Source organism: Amblyraja radiata, chromosome 3 (assembly GCF_010909765.2).
Source record: "Amblyraja radiata isolate CabotCenter1 chromosome 3, sAmbRad1.1.pri, whole genome shotgun sequence".
Classification (NCBI taxonomy): domain Eukaryota; kingdom Metazoa; phylum Chordata; class Chondrichthyes; order Rajiformes; family Rajidae; genus Amblyraja; species Amblyraja radiata.
In genome coordinates, this window is record NC_045958.1 from 104,965,097 (window position 1) to 104,991,702 (window position 26,606).

The window sequence follows — 26,606 nt, forward strand, 5'->3', positions numbered from 1 at the left end:
TGTTTTCTCCGGGTGCTCCGGTTTCCTCCCACATTCCAGGGTTTGTAGGTTAATTGGCTTCCTACATACTAGGGACAGTGATCGCTGGTTGGAGTGGACTCAGTGGGCTGAAAGGGCCTTTTTCCACGCTGTATCTCTAAAGCCATCTTGGTCAGCACTGACAAGGTGGGCCGAAGGGCCTGTTTCTACGCTGTATCGTTCTAGAACTTTAACATTACACAGCAGCGAGCTCACAAGGCCACGTTTAACACTGTCAAGAGAAGGCTGGCGTAAACAATAGAATTGTAAAAGTCCTCTAATCCTCCCGGAATGAGAACAGCTTCTAGCAAACACTGGTTGGAGGATTCATGCCGGAGACATTTCTGGCCACAGCCCAATTCAAGTCTGGCATGGTGGCCAATTCCTCCGGCATGCCGGCAACTCCAATGTGGACTGGAATAACCCACAGTGAACTCCACAACATTCCCAAGATAGACACAAAAGGCTGGAGTAACTCAGCGGGACAGGCAGCATCTCTGGAGAGAAGGACCGGTGACGTTTTGGGTCGAGGCCCTTCTTCAGACTGGGAGTCGGGGAAGGGGGAGCCACAGAGATATGGAAGGGTAAGGTGAGAAACCAGGAGATCAAAGAGGACAAAGTGCAAGGAAAATGTAGAATAGTATAGCGGCGCCTGCTGGCGCACGCAGGTATGGAACCCGGCGTTCGGGAAGCCGCAGTCACGTGACTCGGGAGGGGCTGCGGTTTCGCTTTCGCGCCACAGTTGTTTGCTGACCACCGTTGTGGTCAGACGTGTTTGCAGAGGCCTGTATGCCAAGGAGTGATTGTGTTAATAAATTAGTTCAGAAAACTTGGTTGTCGGCTTTGCCAAAATAGATCAATAAAGAAAAAGATAGATAAATGTGGAATTGTTAGTTCGGGGAAGGTGACAACGAAGCATACAGAGATAAAATGTAATCAAGGAGACAGTCTGACTGGTCGGTAAACACGGGTGGGAAGGGATGGAGAGTGTGGAAAAGCAAAGGACACTTGGAGTTAGAGAAGTCAATATTCATAACATTCCTGCTTGTTCTGGCAAACATTAACTGTACGCCTTCCCACTCAAATATCTGTTGCAACAGGATTTGATCACTCGACACAGACCTGCTCTAAATGTGTAGGAAGGAACTGCAGATGCCGATTTACACTGAAAATAGGCACAAAATGCGGGAGTAACTCAGCGGGACAGGCAGCATCGCTGCTGAGAAGAAATAGGCGTTGGGACCCTTCATCATATTGAAAGTAGGGGCTGGGGAGCGGGAGGTGAAGAGTTAGAGGCGAGAAAAGACCACTCCTTCATCCCCGCCCCTTACTTTCAGTCTGAAGAAAGGTCACCTACCCATGTTCTCCAGAGATGCTGCCTGACCCGCTGAGTTACTCCAGCACTCTGTGAAACGTCACCTATCCATGTTCTCCACAGATGCTGCCTGACCCGCTGAGTTACTCCAGCACTCTGTGTCTGTCGTACACCCGTTCTCAACTCTGCCTCCATTAGAATCCAGTCTCATGTGACCTATGGCATATCATTGTGTTGAATCATGCATGACTCTTACAAACATCTACAGCTGCACCGTAGAGAGCACACTGTCGGGATGCTTCACAGCTTGGTTTGGGAACAGCTCTGTCCAAGACCGCAAGAAATCACACAGAGTTGTAGATGTAGCCCAGTCCATCACACAGACCACGCTCCCCACCATTGTAGATGTAGCCCAGTCCATCACACAGGCCACACTCCCCACCATCGCCTCCATCTACACTTCACGCTGCCTCGGGAAAGCAGCCAACATAATCAAAGACTTGTCCCTGTCCCATCCCGGTCATTCCTTCTTCTCCCCGCTCCCGTCCGGCAGAAGGTACAGAAGCTTGAAAGCGCGCACCACCAGACTCAGGAACAGTTTCTTCCCCTCTGTTATCAGGCTTCTGAACGGTCCTTCCATAAGCTAGGGTGCTGTCCGATTCACCTCTACCCCATTGCAGATGGGAGAGGGGGAAGAGGGAGTGACCGGGGTGCAACTCGTCCTTGATTATGCTGCCGGCCTTGCTGAGTTAGCGTGAGGTGCAAATTGAGTCAATGGAAGGGAGGTTGGTCTGTCTGTGTGATGGTCTGGGCTGCCTCCACAATTTGCTGTGATTTTAGCATCACGGGGGCACGTTTACTGTGTAAAAGCAAACCATCACTGGCCACCCTTGGGAGAGGACAAGGGCTTGCTCAGCTGGCAATCCAACAAGACATCGAACTGGCCGCAAAGGTCAGGTAGAAATGCAGCCAGACCAACAAGATCCAGTGGGCCACGTGGCCTGTAGAGGGAGCCACCGAGCCGGTCCCTGCTCGTTGGCCTCAAGACCAGAGATGGAGCGGGCGATGGTGGATATGAGGAGCAAGGCCAGGAGGAGAGGCAACTGGGGCCTTGCCTTACGCGCCCCTCAAAACAGGTGCCCCCCGCGGGCACAAAGCTGGGCGGGCGAGGAGAGGGACATTGGTTCACTGGTCGACCCACACGTTTAAGGGATGGCGATGACTGGAGGCCCTGCAGCAGCCTGGAGCTCGCCTGGAACGAGGGTTGCCAACTGTCCCGTGTTAGCCGGGACAGCCCGTATATTTGGCTAAATTGGTTTGTCCCGTACAGGACCGCCCTTGTCCCGTATTTGACTGCTACTACTCGGGTCGAGGGGACTGTCGGGTCGGAGCACCGCGTCCGGCCCCGCCTCACCCGTCCCGACGTAGTGCAGCCCATGGAGTGCAGCAGCAGCAGCGCCTCGCCCGTGGCCCTATCGGTCGGCAGCCCAGCCAGCTGTTCAACCTCGGACCTTCGCCTACCGCCGAAACCACCGCCACCCCTCCTTCTCATGGCCGATCATCGGTTCATGAGTTGGATGGGGTGCCGGGGCCAAAACTCCTCAGCTGGCCCGCCGGCTGGGCTTTGTGTGTAGTCCAGCACCCGGGACAACTCATCATTCACCCAGCCACGGCCGAGTCGGTCAACGAATTGCCGTCGGGAATTTGTCCCGTATTTTGACCTTTTGTCCGTTATTTGGGAGTGGGAAAGTTGGCGACCCTAGCTGGAGCGGGAATCGCTCATAAGACCTCGAGCGTGGACTGGACATGGAAAACGGAGCCAAAACCTGGCGACTCTTGCCCGCGGTCTCAGTGGGCCTTCTCTGTACACTCTGCCAAATCGGGGATCGTGCTTAGAGATGGCAATACTTTATTGAACTGTACGCAATAAAAGAACTTCATCGCGTGTTTCACCAATATCGCGTCATTGAACATTGAAGGATGGTACAGGCCGAGAACAGTGGCCTCAGCGTCATGTACGCTGCCCAGGCCAGCAGAGACTTTGCTTACCGTAGGGGAGTGGATGTCAGGAGGTGTGGACATGTCGCCAAACAACTGCAGTTGGTCAATATCCTGCGGAAGGAAAGGAAACAATACAAGTTAAAATTCACAACAGGTTGGTTCATAAGATCATCAATGAGAGGAGCAGAATTAGGCCATTCTGCCCATCAAGCGGTAGAGCCACTGCCTCACAGCGCCAGACACTCGGGTTCGATTCCGACTGCCGCCGCTTGCCTTTACGGTGTTTGTACGCTCTCCCAGATTGGACTTTACTGGCTTTATCGTGTACTGAACATTAACCCCTTATCAAGATAGACACAACATGCTGGAGTAACTCAGCGGGACAGGCAGCATCTCTGGAGAGAAGGAATGGGTGACGTTTCGGGTCGAGACCCTTCTTCAGACTGGTTGGACAAGGGTCTCAACCCGAAATGTCACCCATTCCTTCCCACCAGAGATGCTGCCTGTCCCGCTAAGTTACTCCAGCATTTAGTGTCTATCTTCGGTTTAAACCAGCATCTGCAGTTCCTTCCTACACAATCCCCTAACATGTGTATGCACAGTGTAAATGGCTCGATTGTAATCACATATTGTCTTTCCGCTGACTGGAGAGCACGCTACAAAAGCTGTTCACGGTACCTCTGTACACATGACAATAAATGAAACTGAACTGAGATGCAGCAGCTTTAATTATTAGCTAACCACCCCCCCCCCCCCCCCCCCCCACCCAAAAAAAAACAAAATCCGACTTACATTCTTAATGCCGGACACTGCATCATCAAACTTCAGCAGTGGACTGCAATTCTGTTGGGGGGGGGGAGAAACATGGTAAACACTGTGCCACTATCAGTCCACTCCATAAGTCCCAGATGGTACGCACATGGGTTGAAATAATTGCATCTCATCTTAGAATAAAGGGGAGGCCATTTAAGACTGAGGTGAGAAAAAACTTTTTCACCCAGAGAGTTGTGAATTTGTTGAATTCCCTGCCACAGAGGGAAGTGGAGGCCAATTCACTGGATGGATTTAAGAGAGAGTTAGATAGAACTCCAGGGGCTAGTGGAATCAAGGGATATGGGGAGAAGGCAGGCAAGGGTTATTGATTGGGGACGATCAGCCATGATCACAATGAATGGCGGTGCTGGCTCGAAGGGCCGAATGGCCTCCTCCTGCACCTATTTTCTATGTTTCTTTGTGCGGCACGGTGGCGCAGCAGTAGAGTTGCTGCCTCACAGCACCAGAGACCCCGGTTCGATCTTAACTACGGGTGCTGTCTGTGCGGAGTTTGTACCTTCTGTTACCACGTGGGTTTTCTCCGGGCGCTCCGGTTTCCCTCCACATTTTCTAAGAAGTGCAGGTTTGTAGGTTCATTGGCTTCGGTAAAGTGCAAATTGTCCGTGGCGTGTAGGATCGCGCTCGTGTGCGGGCCTGTTTCCGCACAGTATCTCTAAATTCTGAAGTAAATCTTCAAAGGGGCAGGTTTCATAAAAACATAATCAAGAAACATTGTGTCAGATAGGAAAGGGGCATTTGAGTGACTTTGGGATAGGCGCATGGCTATGCTGAGAATGGGGAGGGGGGAATAAGGATTACGGAGAGGTAGGTAAGAGTTGGTCTGGGCATCATGTTGTTCGTAGACACTGTGGGCCAAAGGGCCTTATCTGAAGATAGACACAAAATGTTGGAGTAACTCAGCGGGACAGGCAGCATCTCTGGAGAGAAGGGATGGGTGACGTTTCAGATCGAGACCCTTCTTCAGACTGAGAGGCAGGGGAGAGGGAGACACAGAGATATGAAAGGGTAAGGTGTGAAAATGGGAGATCAAAAGGGACAAGGCTCAAGGGAAATGTAGAGTGAATCATTGTTAGCTAGGTGAAGATGACAACGAGGCATGCAATGTAAAATTGAATCAGGAGGACAGTCAAACTGGTCGGAGGACTAGGGTGAGGAAGGGGATGGAGAGAGAGGGAAGGCAAGGGTTACTTGTAGTTACAGAAGTCAATGTTCATACTGCTGGGGTGTAAGCTGCCCAAGCGAAAGATGAGGTACTGTTCCTCCAATTTGCGCTGGGCCTCACTGTGGAGACAGTGGAGGAGGCCCAGGACAGAAAGGTCAGTGTGGGAATGGGAGGGGGAGTTGCAGTGTTGAGCAACCGGGAGATCAGGTAGGCCTGATACTCCGCTGTAGTGTTCCATGTTCTGATATTTATGTCCAGAAGGTGGGATGTAGTTTGATGAATCAATGGCTTGGGTTTCGTTGAGAGATCCCTTCTCTCCAGATACTGCGTGGAAACAGGCCCTTCGGCCCACTGAGTCCGTGCTGACCAACGATCACCCCGTACACTAGTTCTATCCTTCACAGGAGGGACAATTTGCAGAAGCCTATCAACCAATAAAACGATACGTCTTTGGAGTGTGGGAGGAAACCTGAGCTCCCAGAGAAAACCCACGCAGGTCACGGGGAGATGGTCCAAAAACTCCGTACAGACAGCACCCGTAGACGGGATGGAACCCGGGTCTCTGGCGCTGTGAGGCGGCAACTCTACCGCTGCGCCATTGTGACGCCCTTCCAGAACATTGGAGATCTTACCTCAGTGGGCTTGTCATCCTGAAAGACAAAAGAAAACGAGGAGTTGAGTTCTGGCAGCACGTAGAATGGAGCGGTGTTGTGTCGCTCATTGGCAGAGTTAGACTGGCTGCATTGAGTTGGTTTTCATCATGGCATCATCTTGCACTAAACGTTATTCCCTTTATTCTGTATCTGTACACTGTGGGATTGTAATCATGTGTAGTCTTTCTGCCGACTGGATAGCGCGCAACAAAAATGCTCTTCACTGTTAACCAACCGACCAACACATTGATGTCCGAGCCCACACCCACAAGCCTCCCCCACCCAATGTTCCACCCACAGCCAGACCACCCCATTGGGAGGATGGGGGGGGGGGGGGGGGGGGGGGCTCCCTCCTTGCCCTGAAGAGCTTCCTCACCTCGGCCTGATTCTCCACTTCCTCCTTCTTCTTCAAGTTGTAGACCAGCTGGAAAAGGTCCTTCAGATCCACGACCAGCGGCTCTGCCTGGGAAACAACAGCTCACATGAGGGGAATAGCACAGGGTCCCGCGAGGTTCAAGTGGAAACCATTCACACCGACCAGGACAATGCTCGGCAGCTGCAATTATAGCAGCGGCGCAGCGGGTAGACCCGCTGACACACAGCACCAGACACCCAGGCTCAATGCTGCCCTCGGGTGCTGCCTACGCGGAGTTTGCACGTTCTCCCCGCGACCGCGTGGGTTTCTTCTTGTTTGAGACTTTATTTTAGAGAAACTGCATGGAAACAGGCCCTTCGGCCCACTGAATATACGCCAACAGGCGATCCCCGTACACGAGCACTATCCCGCGCACTAGGGACAATTCACAATTTTACTGACACCAATTAACCTAAGAACGTGTAGGGATGTGCCAGCATTGGGGAACATTTCGGGTCAGGCCACTTCTTCAGACCAAGAACAGACACACAGAGTGCTGGAGTAACTCAGCGGGTCAGGCAGCATCTGTGGTGAACATGGATAGGTGACGTTTCACAGAGTGCTGGAGTAACTCAGCGGGTCAGGCAGCATCTCTGGAGAACATGGATGGGTGACGTTTCACAGAGTGCTGGAGTAACTCAGCAGGTCAGGCAGCATCTGTGGTGAACATGGATGGGTGACGTTTCACAGACTGCTGGAGTAACTCAGTGGGTCAGGCAGCATCTCCGGAGAACATGGATGGGTCGGGGAACCTTTCCGATCCCGAAACGTCACCTATTCCTTTTTCTCTGGAGATGCTGCCTGAGCCACTGAGTTACTCCAGCACTGTGTCGATCTTCGGTATAAACCAACATCAGTTCTTTGTCTCTACGTTGGTTATGGAACGTTTAGTTTCTTTCCCCCACACCCACGTGGCCACCGCACCCTGTGCCCACCCCGTCATGGAGGGTCACCGTACCTGCTGGGCGGTCTTGATGGCGAAGAACTGGTGCTGGCCCTCTGCTCCACACACGTAGCCAAAGGCGCGGTTGTCGGTGACGTCGCGGGCGATGAAGGAGATCCTGTTGACCGTGTGTTCCTGTTCGATCACCTGTGTGGGGGCGGGTGGTACGAGGGCCGCAGTCAGTGACAGGAGCCCTTCACCCACACCCATCCCCTGCCACCGTGTCTTCCAGCATGGAAACAGGCCCTTCAGCCCAATATTGCCCACGCCGACCAACATGTCCCATCTACACTAGTCCCAACTGCCTGCGTTTGACCAATATCCCTCCAGAACCTGGCATTCATTGATCTTTTTCTCCCCACATCACCGTCTATATCTCTCGTTTCCCTCATCCCTAACCAGACTGAAGAAGGGTCTCGACCCGAAACGTCACCCATTCCTTCTCTCCAGAGATGCTGCCTGTCCCTCAGAGTTACACCAGCTTTTTGTGTCTATCTTCGGTTTAAACCAGCATCTGCAGTTTCTTCTTACACAGTTTCCATGTACCCTATCTAAATGCTTCTTAAACGTTGCGACAACAAACAATAAAAACAGACTTGGTTGGTAGTCCCCTTTCTGCGGAGTTTAATGTTATAATAGAGCGATTGTTCCTACTTTCTTTTTCTTTCTTTTCTAGGGTCTACTTTCTTACTTTACTTCCTTCTCTAACTTCTTTTCTAAGGGGCTTTCTTTTCCCAACACTCTCTTGCACTTCACGACTCTTGCGCACTTTCTTTACTTTCCTTACTTCTATCTTTTTCTTAAAGCTCAAAAAAATGAAGCGGTACAAAAAATGTATTAAGATATATGTGTTGTGTATTATTGTATCCAAGTCAGTGGATAATTTACCGTACTTCTAATAAAAATAATTTTTAAAAAAAAACTAAAAAAAAACGTTGCGACACTACTGATATACTTAACTACCTCCAACAGCAGCTCGTTCCATACACCCACCACTCATTGTAAAGAAAAGGTTGCCCCTCATGTTCCAATTAAATCTCCCCCCCCACCTTAAACTTATGTCCTCTGGATCTGGATTCTCCTACTCATAAGATCACATGACAGGATCAGAATTAGGCCATTCGGCCCATCGAGTCTACTCTGCCATTCAATCATGGATCTCTCCCTCCTAACCCCATTCTCCTGCCTTCTCCTCATAACCCCTGACAACCACACTAATCAAGAACCTCGGTACACGCGTCAGGAAACTGAACTGATTGTGCGCAGAAGAATACTCACTCCAGTCTTCTCGTCAATCAGCTTGATCCCAGACAGGGAGATGGTCAACCAGATCCTCTGCTTGTGCTGGCCCTGGGCACGGGCGGCGATGGCAATACCCTGGTCAGGAGAGTCATCAGACAAGTGGTCAACACAGAGTCACGTCAGCAGAGAACAGGCAACACAAGATCCCAGCCCACCTTACAGAAACCATTCCTGCACCAAAACATAACGTGACCCGTTTCCCCCCCCCCCCCCCCCCCCCCCCCCCCCCCCCACGTCACTGCCAGGAGATGGGCCTGAATTTCTTTAGTCAGAGGGTGGTGAATATGTGGAATTCTTTGCCACAGAAGGCTGTGGAGGCCAAGTCAGTGGAGATTAGTACGGGGTTACGGGGAGAAGGCAGGGGAATGGGGTTTGGAGGGGGAGATAGACCAGCCATGATTGAATGGCGGAGTAGATTTGATGGGCCGAATGGCCTAATTCTGCTCATATCACATGACCTTATGACTCTTTTCCCACATTGCTAGGACAACCCTGTTGGGCAGTAGTAGAGTTGCTGCCTCACAGTGCCAGATCCCAGGTTCAATCCTGACTACGGGTGCTTTCTGTACTGAGTTTGTACATTCTCCCTGTGACAGTGTGGGTTTTCACCGGGTGCTCTGGTTTCCTCCCACACTCCAAAGATGTACAGGTTTGTAGGTTAGTTAGCCTCCAAATTGTCCCTCGTGTCTGTAGGATAGTGTTAATTAACGTGTGGGGATCGCTGGTCGGCGTGGACTCGGTGGGCCGAAGGGCCTGTTTCCACACTGCTTCTCTAAAGTAAACTCACCTTCACACAGTGGGCTGGGTACACACGCACGCACACCTCACACTACCACCAGCATGGACCAAGACCATGTCAGAGAAAGACAGTACTGGAGTAACTTGGCATCCCTGGAGAATATATCCATGTTCTCCAGAGATGCTGCCTGACCCGCTGAGTTACTCCAGCACTGTGTGAAACGTCACCTATCCATGTTCTCCAGAGATGCTGCCTGACCCGCTGAGTTACTCCAGCACTGTGTGAAACGTCACCTATCCATGTTTCCCAGAGATGCTGCCTGACCCGCTGAGTTACTCCAGCACTGCACTTTGATTTGGACGCAAATGTAGACTGGTTTGGTTTTGAGATACAGCGTGGGAACAGGCCCTACGGCCCAGCAAGTCCGCACTGACCACCAATCAACCATACATTACTTCTATCCTAGACATCAGGGACAATTTACAGAAGCCAATTAACCTACAAACCTGCACGTTTTTGGAATGTGGGATAAAACTGGAGGTAAGGCACGCGTTCACGGGGAGAACGTACAAACTCCATACAGACATGGGTCAAGAATGAACATGGGTCAGTTATTACGTTTGCAAATGACACCAACTTTGCTGGGGTCACAGACTGTCTATGTAAACCAGCATCTGCAGCTCTTAATGTCCGAAAAGATCATCCACACATTCATCTCCTCCCGCCTAGATTACTGCAACTCTCTTTACACTGGCATCAGCCAATCTTCCCTGTCCCGCCTGCAACTGGTCCAAAACGCCGCAGCGAGACTCCTGACGGGCACACGAAAAAGGGACCACATCACCCGGATCCTGGCCCCTCTCCACTGGCTCCCTGTGCGGTTCCGTATACATTTCAAGACCCTCCTCTATGTCTACAAAGCCCTCAATGGGCTTGCCCCCTCCTACATTAAAAGTCTTTGCACCCACCACTCCACCTCCAGGTCCCTCAGATCGGCCAACTTGGGGCTGCTGAATATCCCGCGATCTAGGCATAAGCTCAGGGGCGACCGTGCCTTTGCGGTTGCAGATCCTAGACTGTGGAACAGCATCCTCCTTCCCATCAGAACTGCCCCCTCCATCGACTCCTTTAAGTCAAGACTAAAATCTTATCTATACTCCCAAGCCTTTCCTGACGTCCACTGAGCGAGGGCTATATGTATATATGTATGTAGTTTGTTTGTTTATACTATTCTTATAGCAAATGTAAAACACTTTGGCCAACGAGAGTTGTTTTTTAAATGTGCTATATAAATAAATGTGACTTGACCTGACAACACTACCAGAGAGGGTATAGGACAGGCCATGGCAGAGTCCACTATACAACATGGAAACAGGCTCTTCAGCCCAACTCATCCCTGCTAACCAAGACATCTCTCCATTTGCCTGGGAGGAGAACTGAAATGTATGCAAAAAAGTAACGATGATGAAGGAAACAGGCCATTGTTAGTTGTGGAGTAGGTGAAAACTAGTTACAGGCAATGAGACTCAACAAGACGACTGAAGCTGGTATAACCACTTGGGTGGGGGAGGGATGTCACCGATTCCTTTTCTCCCGAGATGCTGCCTGACCCATAGAATTACTCCAGCTTTTTGTCCCATTTGCCCATGTTTTGGCCATATCCTCCCTGCCCATGTACCTATCCAAATGTCCAAACTACCCACCTCCTCTGGCAGTTCGTCACAGACACTCACCACCATCTGTGTGCAAAATGTTGCCCCTCAGGTTGCTATTAAATCTTTCCCCTCTCACCTTCCGACGTTAATGTTTTAGCAATATCTAGTTTTGGACCAATGGTCCCCTGTGGGGGGTTGGGGGGGGGGGGGGGAAGAAAGCAGAGACCGTACCTTCAGTTTCATCATCGAATCCTGGCACATTTGATCTCCTCGGGCATCAGTCACATCATCAATACCAATTATCTTGGCCTTGTAGCGGATCCCGTCACCTTTGAACCTGGCCAGGAGGAATTCCTCGGTCTTCTCTGGACCTGGGAAGAGCAGAGTAGTGAAGCCATAGTGTTACAACGGTTCCATCACGGGTACTGACCTCCTCAACATTAAAGGGATCTACAGGAGATGCTGCTTCAATAAGGCAGCCAGCATCTAAGACACACACCAACCCTGTCCACGCTCTCATCTCATCGCTGCCTGTCCCGCTGAGTTACTCCAGCTTTTTGTGTCTATCTTTGGTTTAAACCAGCATCTGCAGTTCCTTCCAACACCATTGGGAGAGTACAGGGATCTAAAAACAGTGGCCTCCAGATGCAAGAACAGCTTCTTCCCAACAAACAACAAATGATCTTGGGTGTGAAAGTACACCAACACCTCCACTTCCTGAGAAGGCTTAGGAAGTTCGGCATGTCCCCGACAACTCTCACCAACCTCTACAGATGCGCCGCAGAAAGCATTTTATCGGGATGCATCACAGCACGGTTTGGGAACAGCACCGTCCAAGACTGCAAGAAATTGCAGCAAATTGTGGACGCAGCCCAGACCATCACACAAACCAGCCTCCCTTCCATTGACTCCATCTACACCTCATGCTGCCTCAGCAAGGCCAGCAGCATAATCAAGGACCGGTCTCACCCCTGGCCACTCCCTCTTCTCCCCTCTCCCATCGGGCAAAAGGTACAGAAGTGTGAAAACGCACACCTCCAGATTCAGGGACAGTTTCTTCCCAGCTGTTATCAGGCAACTGAACCATGCTATCACCAACTAGAGAGTGGTCCTGAACTACTATCTACCTCATTGGGGACCCTTGGACTGTGTTTAATTAGACTTTACCTTGCACTAAGCGAGTCAGGGTTCTGATTTTGGATGATCAGCCATGACCATATTGAATAGCTGTGCTGGCTTGAAGGGCCGAATGGCCTACTCCCGCACCTATTTTTTATGTTTCTATGTGACGTTTTATCTGCTGCTTTATCAAAGGGAGCTGAGGGAATGCTCTGTGTTCTGTTTCACAGAGACATGGCTCACCCCCAGCTCCCCAGACTCAGCGGTCCAGCCTGAAGGTTTCTCCATCCACCGTATGGACCGTACGCAGGCATCTGGGAAAGGGAGAGGAGGGGGCGCCTGCCTCATGGTCAACCCTGCGTGGTGCTTAGATGTGGCAATCCTGTCCATCTCCTGCTCTCCACACCTCGAACATCTGGTGGTGAAGTGCCGTCCCTTCTACCTTCCGAGGGAATTCACCTCCATCATCCTGATCGCGGTCTACATCCCACCCCAAGCAGACTTCCGTCAGGCACTGGAGGAGCTGCACGCCGTGGTCAACAAACACCAGACGTCTTACCCCGAGGCGTTTACCACCATAGCTGGGGACTTCAACAAAGCAAACCTCAAGAAATCGCTCCCTAACTTCCACCAACATGTCTCCTGCTGCACCAGAGGACCAAACACCCTCAACCACTGCTACACCACCATCAAGGATGCCTATCGTTCAATCCCTCGCTCTCACTTTGGTAAATCTGACCATACCGCGGTGCTGCTTCTTCCTGCCCCCAGAGGTGAGGAAAGATATGTGTTGAGGACTGCATCGCTACAAAAACCTTCTGAGTGTTTCCCAATCAGAAGCATTGGATGAACTACGAGATCCGCACTCTTCTGAAGTCCAGACACCGGGCATTCATGTCTGATGATACAGTGGTCTACAAGAAGTCCAGATACGACCCTTTGTAAGGCCATCAAAAAGGCCAAAAGGGACTTCTGCTCCAAGCTGGATGGTGAGTCAGATGTTCGGCAGCTGTGGCGGGGTCTGAATGCAATCACCTCCTACAATGCGAAATCAGGAGGAAGCTCACATGTCAGCGAAACATCACTCCCTGGCGAGCTCAATGCGTTTTACGCACGCTTTGATAGGGAGAACACTGATGTGCCTTCCCGAGCCCCCATTCGCTGTGATGGTATTTCAGTCTCAGTCACAGAGGCCGACGTCAAGAAATCCTTCAGAGGGGTGGACCCCCGAAAAGCACCTGGACCTGATGGTATACCCGGTCATGTTCTAAAAACCTGTGCGGACCAACTGGCTGGAGTTTTAACGGACATTTTCAACCTCTCACTTCTGAGGTGTGAGGTCCCCACTTGCTTTAAGAGGGCATTATACCGGTGCCCAAGAAGAGTAAGGTGACGTGCCTCAATGACTATCGACCAGTGGCACTAACGCCGGTGGTGATGAAGTGCTTTGAGATGTTGACCATGGCGCAAATCAACTCCTACCTCGACAAGAACCTCGACCCACTGCAGTTCGCTTACCGCCACAACAGATCAACGGTGGATGCGATCTCACTGGCTCTCCACTCTGCTCTGGACCACTTGGACAACAAAAACTCATATTCATTGACTACAGCTCGGCATTTAATACGATCATCCCCTCCAAGCTGGTTACCAAACTCTCAGAACTGGGTCTCTGCGCATCCCTCTGCAATTGAATCCTTGACTTCCTCATCCACAGATCACAATCTGTCCGTATTGGTGAAAATGTGTCATCCTCGATAACAATCAGCACGGGAGTACCTCAAGGCTGCATGCTCAGCCCCCTGCTGTACTCACTCTATACTCATGACTGCGTAGCCGGTCACAGTGCGAACTCCACCATCAAGTTCGCTGATGACACCACTGTTGTGGGACGAATCACTGATGGGGACGAGTCAGAGTATAGAAGAGAGATCTACCGACTGTCCAAATGGTGCCAGCACAATAACCTAACTCTCAACACCAGCAAAACCAAGGAACTGATTGGGGACTTTGGAAGGGGTAGGATGGGGACCCATAGTCCCGTTTATATCAACGGGTCGATGGTGGAGAGGGTCAAGAGCTTCAAATTCCTGGGCGTGCATATTTCTGAAGATCTCTCCTGGTCTGAGAACACTGATGCAATTATAAAGAAAGCACATCAGCGCCTCTACTTCCTGAGAAGATTACGGAGAGTCGGTATGTCAAGGAGGACTCTCTCGAACTTCTACAGGTGCACAGTAGAGAGCATGCTGACCGGTTGCATCGTGGCTTGGTTCGGCAACTTGAGCGCCCAGGAGCGGAAAAGACTGCAAAAAGTCGTAAACACTGCCCAGTCCATCATCGGCTCTGATCTCCCTACCATCGAGGGGATCTATCGCAGTCGCTGCCTCAAAAAGGCTGCCAGCATCATCAAGGATCCACACCATCCTGGCCACACACTCATCTCCCCGCTGCCATCAGATAGAAGGTACAGGAGCCTGAAATCTGCAACATCCAGGTTCAGGAATAGCTGCTTCCCCACAGCCATCAGGCTATTAAACTCAACTCAAACAAACCTCTGATCATTAATAGCCCATTGCACTTTATCTGCTTATTTATGTGTCTATATACTGTGTATATATTCAATAGTATATGGACACACGGATCTGTTCTGTATTTATGCCTATTATATTCTGTTGTGCTGAAGCAAAGCAAGAATTTCATTGTCCTATCTGGGACACATGACAATAAACTTTCTTGAATCTTGAAGTATAATTTATTCTCTTCTCACCCTAAACTATGCTCTGTTTTTCATTCCTCCACCCTTATCTGTTGCCCTCATGATTTAACACACCCCTTTCCGCTGACTGGATAGCAGGGATTCCCTGGATGGCGGGACTGTCATATGCTAAGAGAACGGAGCAGCTGGGCTTGTATACTCTGGAATTTAGAAGGATGAGAGGGTATCCTATTGAAACATAAGATTATTAAGGGTTCGGACATGCCAAAGTAAGGAACCATGTTCCTGATGTTGGGGGAGTCCAGAGCCAGGGGCCACAGTTTAAGAATAAGGGGTAAGCCATTTAGAACAGAGATGAGGAAACACGTTTTCACACAGAGAGTGGTGAGTCTGTGGAATTCTCTGCCTCAGAGGGCAGTGGAGGCCGGTTCTCTATATACTTTCAAGAGAGAGCTAGATAGGGCTGTTAAAGATAGCGGAGTCAGGGGATATGGGGAGAAGGCAGGAACTGGGTACTGATTGTGGATGATCAGCCATGATCACATTGAATGGCGGTGCTGGCTCGAAGGGCCGACTGGCCTACTCCTGCACCTATTGTCTATTGTCATGCAACAAAATCTTTCACTGTACCTCGGTCCCACTTCTGACACCATGTGCAAAGTACTATTGATACAGAGTCATTATGTATCATAACAAGTACTTTAATTAGAATACATGCAGAGGCCATCGAAATGAGTACTGTACGCTTGGAGTCGTAAATTGAACTAACTAACATGGCTGCCCGCATGCCACTAGGTGGTGCTGGTGTGGAAACCTGACAGGGATTATGGATCAGGTCAGCAGCAAAACCAGACACGGGTCAAATCAGCAATACTGTTTGATCTACACACGTGACAATAAACTAAACTAAAACTGAACTCTAAGATCACCCCTTCAGTCTCCTGCGCTCCAAGGAATAAAGCCCTTATAGAAACTTACAAAATTCACCAGACTGATTCCTGGGATGTCAGGACTTTCATATGAAGAAAGACTGGATAGACTCGCCTTGTACTCACTAGAATTTAGAAGATTGAGGGGGGATCTTATAGAAACTTACAAAATTCTTAAGGGGTTGGACAGGCTAGATGCAGGAAGATTGTTCCCAATGTTGGGGAAGTCCAGAACAAGGGGTCACAGTTTAAGGATAAGGGGGAAATCTTTTAGGACCGAGATGAGAAAAACATTTTTCACACAGAGAGTGGTGAATCTCTGGAATTCTCTGCCACAAAAGGTAGTTGAGGCCAGTTCATTGGCTATATTTAAGAGGGAGTTAGATGTGGCCCTTGTGGCTAAAGGGATCAGGGGGTATGGAGAGAAGGCAGGTACAGGATACTGAGTTGGATGATCAGCCATGATCATATTGAATGGCGGTGCAGGCTCGAAGGGCCGAATGGCCTACTCCTGCACCTATTATCTATGTTTCTATGTCATCGCCTGCCCGACATCTCCCTATAGCTCAGGCCCTCGAGTCCTGGCACCATCCTCGATAATCTTTTCCACATTCTTTCCAGCTGAACGACATCCTTCCTGTAGCAGTGTGACCATCACTGAGCACAGACAGAGGACAGTCACAGCATACCTGCAGGTGTTACTGAAAAGTTTACAACGGGAACTTTGTCCAAAAGTCAGTGATTTACCAGCTGCCATTAACTTGCGCAACCTGAAGAGGTCAAACAAGCCAAAGACCAGGAATTTACACGTTGCAACAGCAGCAGAAAGTCTCACAGGGATGAGTGGTTTAGTCACAGCCAAAACAAGCGCCAGACGACAACGGCACGAATGACTGCCAGTCGATCCATGCTCCCCAGACCCAGCGACCCTGGTGTGCAGTCTGCGCGTTCCCCAGACACGATTCCTAGCTATGTACCCGTTCCAAGGGCGCAAGAAATTGTGGACCCAGCCCAGACCATCACGCAAACCAACCCGTGTAAGAAGGAACTACAGATGCTGGTTTAAATCGAAGATAGAAACAAAATGCTAGAGTAACTCAGCGGGACAGGCAGCATCTCTGGAGAGAAGGAATGGGCGACGTTTCGGGTCGAGACCCTTCTTCAGATTGATGTCAGAGGCAGGACAGAGATAGAATGTAGGTGGAGCCAGTAAGACTCGTGGGAGAACTGGGAAGGGGAAGAGGGGGGAACGAGAGGGAAAACAAGGGCTATCTGAAGTTAGAGAAGTCAATGTTCATACCACTGGGGTGTAAACTACCCAAGCGCAAACCAACTTCCCTTCCATTGACTCCGTCTACACTTCACGCTGCCTTGGCGAGGCCAGCAGCATAATCAAGGACCAGTCTCACCCCGGTCACTCTCTCTTCTCCCCTCTCCCATCAGGAAAGGGATACAGAATTATGAAAATGCACACCTCCAGATTTAGGAACAGTTTCTACCCAACTGTTATCAGGCACCTGAACCATCTTGCCATCCTGACGTACTATGTACCTCATTTGAGATCATCGGACTATCTTTAATTGCTCATTACCTTGCACTAAACGTTATGCCCTTGTACACTGTGGACGGCTTGATTATAATCTTGTATAGTCTTTTTGCTGACTGGATAGCAGGCAACAAAAAAGTTATTTAATTTCCTCAGTACAAGTGACAATAAAAAAGTAAAATAAATGTTTTTTTTAATGCAGTTTAGTTTAATTTAGAGATACAGCACAGACACAGAACCTGAGTCCGAACCGACCAGCGATCCCCGCACACATTAGCACTATCCTACGCACGCAAGCAAAAAAATTTTTGTTGCATTTTACCAAGCTAATTAACCTACAAACCTGTACGTCTTTGGAGTGTGGGAGGAAACCGAAGATCTCGGAAAAAAACCCATGCAGGTCACGGGGAGAACGTACAAACTCCGCACAGACAGCACCCATAGTCAGGATCGAATCTGGGTCTCTGGCGCTGTGAGGCAGCAACTCTACCGCTGCTCCACCGTGCTGCCATCAGTAATAGAACTTGTCTCCCCCGACACCTTGTTCCATATGCCCACCACCTCCTGGTAAACTTGTACCTCAGGTTCTGGGGCCTTTGGTTTCTTTCGGCCCACCGAGTCCACACTGACCAGTGATCCCCGCACACTAACACCACCCTACACACAGTAGAGACAATTTTGCATTGATACCAAACCAATTAATTGGTTTCATGTGAATCCATGGTACTTGCTGGCTGTGCAAGATCAAGTGTAGCGTCCACATCTGACGGAGTTCTGGCCCAATGGAATTCAAATACCAAACTAGGAAGCTTCCACAAATCAAAGAAAACATCCCTCGCCCCGACTTGGCTTGTTAATTCAAAGAATAGATGATAAATAGCCCTGTCCCACGGTACGAGTTCATTCCAAGAGCTCTCACGAGTTTAAAAAAAAATCAAACTCGTGCTAAGCACGGAGAATGAACGTATAGGGTACGTCGGAGCTCGGGGACGTCTCTTAGCGGCTCGTAACGCTAACGGCAAGTACTCGGGAAGACTCGCTAACGGCAGATAAGCACGGGAAGACTCGTGAAGATTTTTCAACATGATGAAAAATGTCCACGAGAGCCCCGAGTACCGACGAGCGGCCATTACCGTAAATCTCCGAGTTCGAATCAGGGCAAACTCGGGAGAACTCTTCGAATGAACTCGTACCGTGGGACAGGGCTTTAAGGAGAGTGTACTCATGGCCAGGTTTGTCCGAGGCACCAGATTCACCCCATTACAGGAAGGATGAGGGGGCTTTGGAGAGGGTGCAGAGGAAGTTCACCAGGATGATGCCTGAATTGGAGGGGATTAGCTACAGGGAGAGGTTGGACAGACTGGGATCGTTTTCTCTGGAGCGCCAGAGGTTGTAGGGAGACCGGATAAATGTACATCAAATTATGAGAGGCATGGATAGGGTAGACAGTCAGAACCTATTGTGTAGGAAGGAACTGCGGATGCTGGTTTAAATCGAAGATAGACACGGAACTCTGGTGTAAAGGGCCTGTCCCACTTGGCCGTCATTTACGCGACAGGCCAGTAGTGACTGACGCGTGACGGTTACGCGTGTCATCATGCGTCCGCACAGCCTTCTGGAGCGCGTGACGTCATTTGAAGATAGACACAAAATGCAGGAGTAACTCAGCGGGACCGGCAGCATCTCTGGAGAGAAAGAATGCCTGATGTTTCGGGTCGAGACTCTTCTTCAGTCTGAAGAAGGGTCTCGACCCGAAAAGTCACCCATTGCTTCTCTCCAGAGATGTTGCCGGTCCCGCTGAGTTACTCCAGCATTTTGTGTCTATCTTCAATTTTCTTGGCCCCGCTCTGGGAGTAAGAGTGGAGGCGGATCCGGACAGCAATGGCCGTGAGCCCCAGGCTGAGTTCGGCGATTGTTTGCCTGCTTCTGCTGCTGTTGGAGGTGAGACGTTGCGTCGCGCCAGGGTCTTGGGCCTCTCCCACTTTGGCCGTCAGTTACGCGACAGGCCGTTGGCGCGCGAAGTTTTCTAGCAGGACGAATTCCACACTCCTCCACACCAATCCATGCGCCCATCCCCACGCTACCCACACGCTACCCACACGCTAACAGGTCGCGTAAATGGCGCGCGAATGATGGCCATGTGGGACAGGCCCTTAACTCAGCGGGACAGACAGCATCTCTGGAGAAAAGGAATAGGTGACGTTTCGGGTTGAGACCCTTCTTCAGACCCCAAGTCAATAGACAATAGACAATAGACTGCCTTCTCCCCATATCCCCTGACTCCACTATTTTTAAGAGCTCTATCTAGCTCTCTCTTGAAAGCATCCAGAGAGCCCGCCTCCCTCTGAGGCAGAGAATTCCACAGACTCACCACTCTCTATGAGAAAAAGTGTTTCCTCATCTCTGTTCTAAATGGGTTACTCCTTATTCTTAAACTGTGGCCCCTGGTTCTGGACTCCCCCAACATCAGGAACATGTTTCCTGCCTCTAGCATGTCCAAACCCCTAACAATCTTATATGTTTCAATAAGATAGCCTCCCATCCTTCTAAACTCCAGAGTGTACAAGGCCAGCTGCTCCATTCTCTCAGCATCTGACTGCCCTGCCATCCCGGGAATCAACCTTGTAAACCTACGCTGCACTCCCTCAATAGCAAGAATGTCCTTCCTCAAATTAGGGGACCAAAACTGAACCTATAGTCAGAACCTATTTTCCCACAATGGACATATCATATACCAGGGGGCGTAATTTTAAGGTGATGGGGGGAAAAGTTTAAAGGAAATGCTTGGGGCATTTTTTTAAACATATACATATTGGTGTATATGCCAGGGGTGGTGGTGGGGGCAGATAGGATAGTGGTGTTTAAGAGGTTTTAGGATAGGCACATGGATATGCAGGGAATGGAGGGATATGGATCATGTGCAGGCCAATAAGTGTTGGTCTTGGCATCATGTACAGCACAAACACTGTGGGCCGAAGGGCCTGTTCCTGTGCTGTACAGTTCTGTGCTCTATTTGTGTCAGGGCTTCAAAGTGCTATCCAATGTGGGAACTTGCCAACAGCAACCCCTCTCCCTGCGTTACCATGGAGATCACCAGCCCTTGTGGAAGCCTCAGCTGGCCAGAGACAAGGCCAAACCTCAGCCAAAGGAAAGGCTTTTCAAGCAGCTACTCCTGCAAGTTCACTGGGAAAACAATCTTCTAGGTACTGACCGCCCCACCATGGAAGAGATGTACAACGTGTCCTGGTTGGGTTGCTCCTGGGCCTGGCCATCCGCGAGTCATGGTGCCAGGCGGAAGAGGGCTCTGCCCGAGCCGGCTGCCTGCCCCTTTTCCGGACATAGTCCAGGCATATAGTTAGGCATCCAGCATGGAAACAGACCCTTCGTTCCATCTTACCCATGCTGACCAATACAGACCATCCTAGTCCCATTTGCCCAGATTTGGTCCAAATCCTTCTTTCCTATCCATGTACTGTCCTAGTGCCTCAACTACATCCTCTTGCAGCATATTCCATGCACCCAGCATCCTCTGAAAAACCGTGTGCCCCTCAGGTTCCTATTAAATCTGCCCACTCTCACAAGCCCCGTGTCCTCCAGTTTAGTTTAGTTTAGATAATTCTTAACAGCGCGTGGAAACTGTTCCTTCGGCCAACCGAGTCCACACCGACCAGCGATCCCGCACATTAACACTGTCCCACGCACAGTCGGGACAATTTACACTTATTCCAAGCCAATTAGACTGTATGTCTTTGGAGTGTGGGAGGAAACCCGAAGATCCTGGAGAAAACCCACGCAGGTCACGGGGAGAACGAACAAACTACGTACAGACAAGCACCCGTAGTCGGGATCGAACCCGGGTCTCGGGCGCTTCAAGCACTGTAAGGCGGCAACTCTACCGCTGCGCCACCGTGACGCCCTGTACTTGATTCAAATACCCTAGGAAAGAGGGTATGCGATCACCCTATCCATTCCCCTCATTGCCTGAAGATCACCAGGAGAGGAATCAAACTCAGCGCAACTTCTAACATGGATGAGTTGATCCGATCTAGACCACCACTAAGAGCTAGTGTCAGTAAAACAGCCTTGCCAGAGCGAGGCCCAATGCAAATTGGAGGAACAGCACCTCATATTTTGCTTGGATGGTATGAATATCGACTTCTCTAACTTCAAGTAACCCTAGCTTTCCCTCTCTCTCCATCCCTCTCGCACCCTAGTTCAGGGGTGGGGAACCTGCTGCCTTAAGGTCGCATGCAGCATTCTAGGCCATTAAGTGCGGCCTTTTGAATAAATCAAAATGTTGTCGAACAAATCCTTTTATTTTTATTAATGTGTTTTTGGTCGTCTTTTATTACTTTTATTTTAATCTTAAAATGAACGTATTTAAAATACCAAAGAGTAAAAGAAGTTTCAACAAAATAATCCTCCCTGACTGACGGCCACAATTAAAACATTAGTAAGTCATGAGGTCTATTTTAACACCTGTTCTGCTCACGATTTATTTCTAATGCGACTCTAGAATGTACGTTAACTTTGACATGCACGAAAAATGCTTTCTTGCTTTTCAACCACTTATCGCTGCGAATCTACATTCTCCTACCTAACCCAAATCAAGACGCCCTTAAGGTCACAAATGACGGATACCCATCTAGAAGATCAGCTGAAACTGCGACCCTCCATGTTGCAACCAAATATTCAAATGCTTTCCCACAAAAAGCAGTCACAACAAAGTCATTTAAATGTTAGTTTACTTTAGAATTAACAATTTTTTCTTGAAGTTAGTACATAGGAGTTAGATTTTTACAAAATAATGTCCATTTTGAAGTATATCTAATTGAAGTTTCTTGGATGCGGCCTTATTAGATTACAGCTAACTTAATGCGGCAGTCCAACATGAAAAGGTTCCCCACCCCTGCCCGAGTTCTCGGACCAGTCTGACCATTTTCCAAGCTAAATGTTATCTCTGGATGCTTCATTATCATCTTCTCCTGGCTAAAAACGACCTATTCTACATTCTCATTGAACCTCATCCTCTTTGATGTATCATTTTCACATCTTCCCCTTCCATATCTTTGTCTCCCCCTCCCCCGACTCTCAGTCTGAAGAAGGGTCTTGACCCGAAACGTCAACCATTCCTTCTCTCCAGAGATGCTGCCTGTCCCGCTGAGTTACTCCAGCATTTTGTGTCTGTCTACAGAGTTTCTTACCTTTTTTTTTGTCCTTTTTAGATGCTTTTGAGGGCGATGTCTCAGATTGAGTGGGACTGACCTCGACGGGGTCAGACATGTTGTTCTCTGGATGTGGAGGACACAAGGTGCAGGGAGACAGCTGGTCTGGAACTGGGAGAGGACCTCAGCTCACAGCATCCAACCTAGGGAAGGAAGGTTAGCAGCCGGGTCAGTGAGTTTAGTTTAGTTTTGAGATACAGCGCGGAAACAGGCCCACCGAGTCCGCACCGACCAGCGATCCCTGCACACCAGCCTACACACTTTACAATTACACCAAGCCAAGTAACCTACAAACCTGTACGTCTGTGGAGTGTGGGAGGAAACCGAAGATCTCAGAGAAAACACACGCAGGTCACGGGGAGAACGTACAAGCTCCGTGCAGACAGCACCCGTAGTCAGGATTGAACCTGGGTCTCTGGCGCTGTGAGGCAGTAGCACGACCGCTGCGCCACCGTGCCACGTGTCTAGAGTTGGCGGAATTGGCCCAAGTAGAGAGAGAGTCTACAGCACAAACAGGCCCTTCGACTCAACTTGCCCACGCCAACCAAGATGCCCCATCCAAATTGATCCCATTTGCCTGCATTTGGTCCATATCCCTCTCAATCCCAGCACAGTGGTAGAGTTGCTGCCTTACAGCACCAGAGACCAGGGTTTAATCCCAACTACGGGTTCTGCCTGCATGGAGTTTGCATGTTCTCCCCATGACAGTGTGGGCGTTCTCCGGGTGCTCTGGTTTCCTCCCGCACTACAAAGGTGCACAATTTGGTAGGCTAATTAGACAATAGGCAATCGACAATAGACAATAAGTAGGCCATTTGGCCCTTTGAGCCAGCACCGCCATTCAATGTGATCATGGCTGATCATCCCCAATCAGTACCCCGTTCCTGCCTTCTCCCCATATCTCCTGACTCCGCTATTTTTAAGAGCCCTATCTAGCTCTCTCTTGAAAGTATCCAGAGAACCTGCCTCCACCGCCCTCTGAGGCAGAGAATTCCACAGACTCAAAACTCGCTGTGAGAAAAAGTGTTTCCTCGTCTCCGTTCTAAATGGCTTACCCCTTATTCTTAAACTGTGGCCCCTGGTTCTGGACTCCCCCAACATCGGGAACATGTTTCCTGCCTCTAGCGTGTCCAAACCCTTAATAATCTTATAAGTTTCAATGAGATATCCTCTCATCCTTCTAAACTCCAGAGTGTACAAGCCCAGCTGCTCCATTCCCTCAGCATATGACAGTCCCGCCATCCCGGGAATTAACCTTGTAAACTTACGCTGCACTCCCTCAAAGAATGTCATTCCTCAAATTAGCTTTGGTAAAATTGTAAATTGTCCCCAGTGTGCAGGATAGTGTTAGTGTACGGGGTGATCGTTGGTCAGCACAGACGCGGTGGGCCGAAGGGCCTGTTTCTGCACAGTATCTCTAAAGACAATTTTTTTTTTTTCAGCACCCATAGTCAAGTTCAAACCAGACTTCTTCACCACATCCCACCTCAACTCAAGAAGTTAAACGAATCTTTCTGGCACATGACACAAATCCATGTACCTCGCTAAAAGCCTCTTAAACACCACCATTGTATCAGCCTCCACCGCCAACCCTGGCAGCACGTTCCAGGCACCCACTATTCTGTTTAAAGTGAACAACTTGCCCTGTGCATCTTTTAAGCGTTATTCCTCTCAGCTTCATCAATGCTCTCTTGTCTTTGGTATCTGCGGAGAAAGGTCTGCCTACCCCATCAATAGCTCATATTGCATGTGTTCTATCAGCTCTCAACTCAGCCTTTGATGCAAGGATCTCCCCATCCTTCCTGGAATGGGGAGCCCAGAACTGCACACGATACTCCAAATGTGGTCTAACCAAAGTCCTATACAGCTGCATCATGACTTCCTGACTTTTAAGGGCCTGTCCCACTAGGCGATCTTTTTAGGCGACTGCCAGGACCGTCATAGTCGTAGCAGGTCAGCGAAAAACCGGTGACTGGACTAATGGGCCTGTCCCACTTAGGCGATTGTTTAGGCTACTGCCGGCGACTACGACAATGGAATTCACTGGTCAGCACCGACGACAACCCACGTCACCTGGAGACAACGTACTCCATCCTGACAACAACCTACGACAGCACCTACGTCAGGAGAAGTCAAGCTACGACAAGCCCACGGTCTCCAAAATGTTTTGAACATTTCAAAATCCAATGGCGACCAGAGAGACGCTACAACTATTTGGGTGACTGAGGGGACTACTCACAACCATACAGGCGACACCCCGGCAACCATGTGGCGACAGCCTAGTCATCGCCAAAAAAAAAATTTGCCTAAGTGGGACAGGCCCTTTATACTCAATATCCCGAACAGTGAAGGCAAGTATACTATAAGACTTGTCCGCAATGCCACTTTCAGGGAGCTATGGAGTCTCAGTGGTAAAAGACTGAGAACGTTTAAAAAAAAAAAGAAAACTCAAAACACTTGGCCCACGAGATAACATCCAAGTCTCCAAGTACAAAACAAGGAACTGCAGATGCTGGTTTACTAAAAAAAAAAAGTGCTGGAGTGACTCCACAGCTTAGGGAGCATCTCTGGAGAACACGGATAGGTGATTTTCGGTCAGGACCCTCCCAATTCTCCTAATCCAGTCCCATAGTCTCTTCAGTTTGCGAGTCTCCAAATTAAGTTCATAATATTAAGTTCATTGGAGCAGAATTAGGCCGTTTGGCCCATTGAGTCTATTCTACCATTCACTCATGGTTGAGGTATCATTCTCTCCCAACCCCACTCTCCTGCCGTCTCCCTACAACCTTTGATGCCCGTACTAATCAAGAACCTATTAAACGCTGCTTTAAAAATACCCATTGACTTGGCCTCCACAGTCGTCTGTGGCAATGAATTCCACAGATTCACAACCCTCTGGCTAAAGAAATTCCTTCCCATCTCCTTTCTAAAGGTACGTCCTTTTGTTCTAAGGCTCAGGCCTCTGGTCCTAGACTCTCCCACTAGTGGAAACATCCTCTCCACATCCACTCTATCCAGGCCTTTCACTATTGGGTAAGTTTCAATGATGTCCCCCTCTCATTCTTCTAAACTCCAGCGAGTACAGGCCCAGTGCCGACAATCGCTCATCATATGCTAACCCAACCATTCCCAGAATCATTTTCTCTGGAGATGCTTCCTGACCCGCTGAGTTACTCCAGCACTCTGTGTCTTTTTTTTTGTAAGCCAGCGTCTGCAGTTCCTCGCCTCTACAAACTGAGTGGTGCTTACCAGCTGCAATCCCACTGCTGACTGTGACAGGAATGAGACGCAAGCCAGGGGCAGCAAGAGCCAAGGGTGGTGTTCAAAGGTTAAACTAATCAAGAGTTAAAACATTAGCTCCTAAACTGTAGAAACATTAACTCGGGACACCCATTAGTGAGAGATCGAGATGACTGGATTGTGTTGACTGCATCAGAGGCCAGTCACAGTGAGTAGTTTTAGTTTAGAGATACAGCACGGGGACAGGCCCTTCGGCCCACCGAGTCCGCGCCGACCAGCGATCCCCGCACACTAACACTATCCTGCGCACACGCACACTGGGGACAATTGACATTTTTGCACCAGGCCAGTTAACCTACAAACCTGTACGTCTTTGGAGTGCGAGAGGAAACAGAAGATGTCGGAGAAAACCCACGCAGGTCACGGGGAGAACGTACAAACTCCGTACGGACAGCACCCGTAGTCGGGATCGAACCCGGGTCTCTGGTGCTGCGAGGCAGCAACTCTACCGCTGCGCCACCGTGTCCCGGTCAGGAACGTCACTAACTACTGCACTAACTACCATCCCAGGCATCTACACCTGGGATAATAATAGTCCTCTCTGTTCAGAGTCCACTTGTGTCAAAAACAAAATCTCATCTTTAAAAGCCAGCATCTTGATAATATCTCAAGGCTAGACCTATTGCAAAAATTCAAGGGCCATGAATTTTGCCCCGACCTTGAGAATCACTCAGAGTTCGTCCAGAGCTTAGTTTTAGTCATCGCTAAAATAGTCCCACAGAGGAAGTTTG

At 49.6% G+C, this 26,606-nt stretch overlaps 1 protein-coding gene across 2 annotated transcripts in view; it reads right to left on the bottom strand.

Moving 5' to 3' along the window:
* The window catches only part of dab2 (DAB adaptor protein 2), a 61,604-nt gene that overhangs the window by 17,357 nt on the left and 17,641 nt on the right, over positions 1–26,606 (bottom strand). For both annotated transcript variants that reach the window (XM_033018502.1, XM_033018501.1), the window contains exons 2-9: positions 22,555–22,718; positions 11,269–11,408; positions 8,620–8,718; positions 7,357–7,488; positions 6,360–6,446; positions 5,963–5,980; positions 4,127–4,177; positions 3,383–3,445 (exon numbers count right to left, since the gene is read on the bottom strand). In XM_033018502.1, the coding sequence (XP_032874393.1) occupies positions 3,383–3,445; positions 4,127–4,177; positions 5,963–5,980; positions 6,360–6,446; positions 7,357–7,488; positions 8,620–8,718; positions 11,269–11,408; positions 22,555–22,633 (669 nt within the window). In that variant the 5' untranslated portion in view covers positions 22,634–22,718. The remainder of the gene's footprint in view (positions 1–3,382; positions 3,446–4,126; positions 4,178–5,962; positions 5,981–6,359; positions 6,447–7,356; positions 7,489–8,619; positions 8,719–11,268; positions 11,409–22,554; positions 22,719–26,606) is intronic.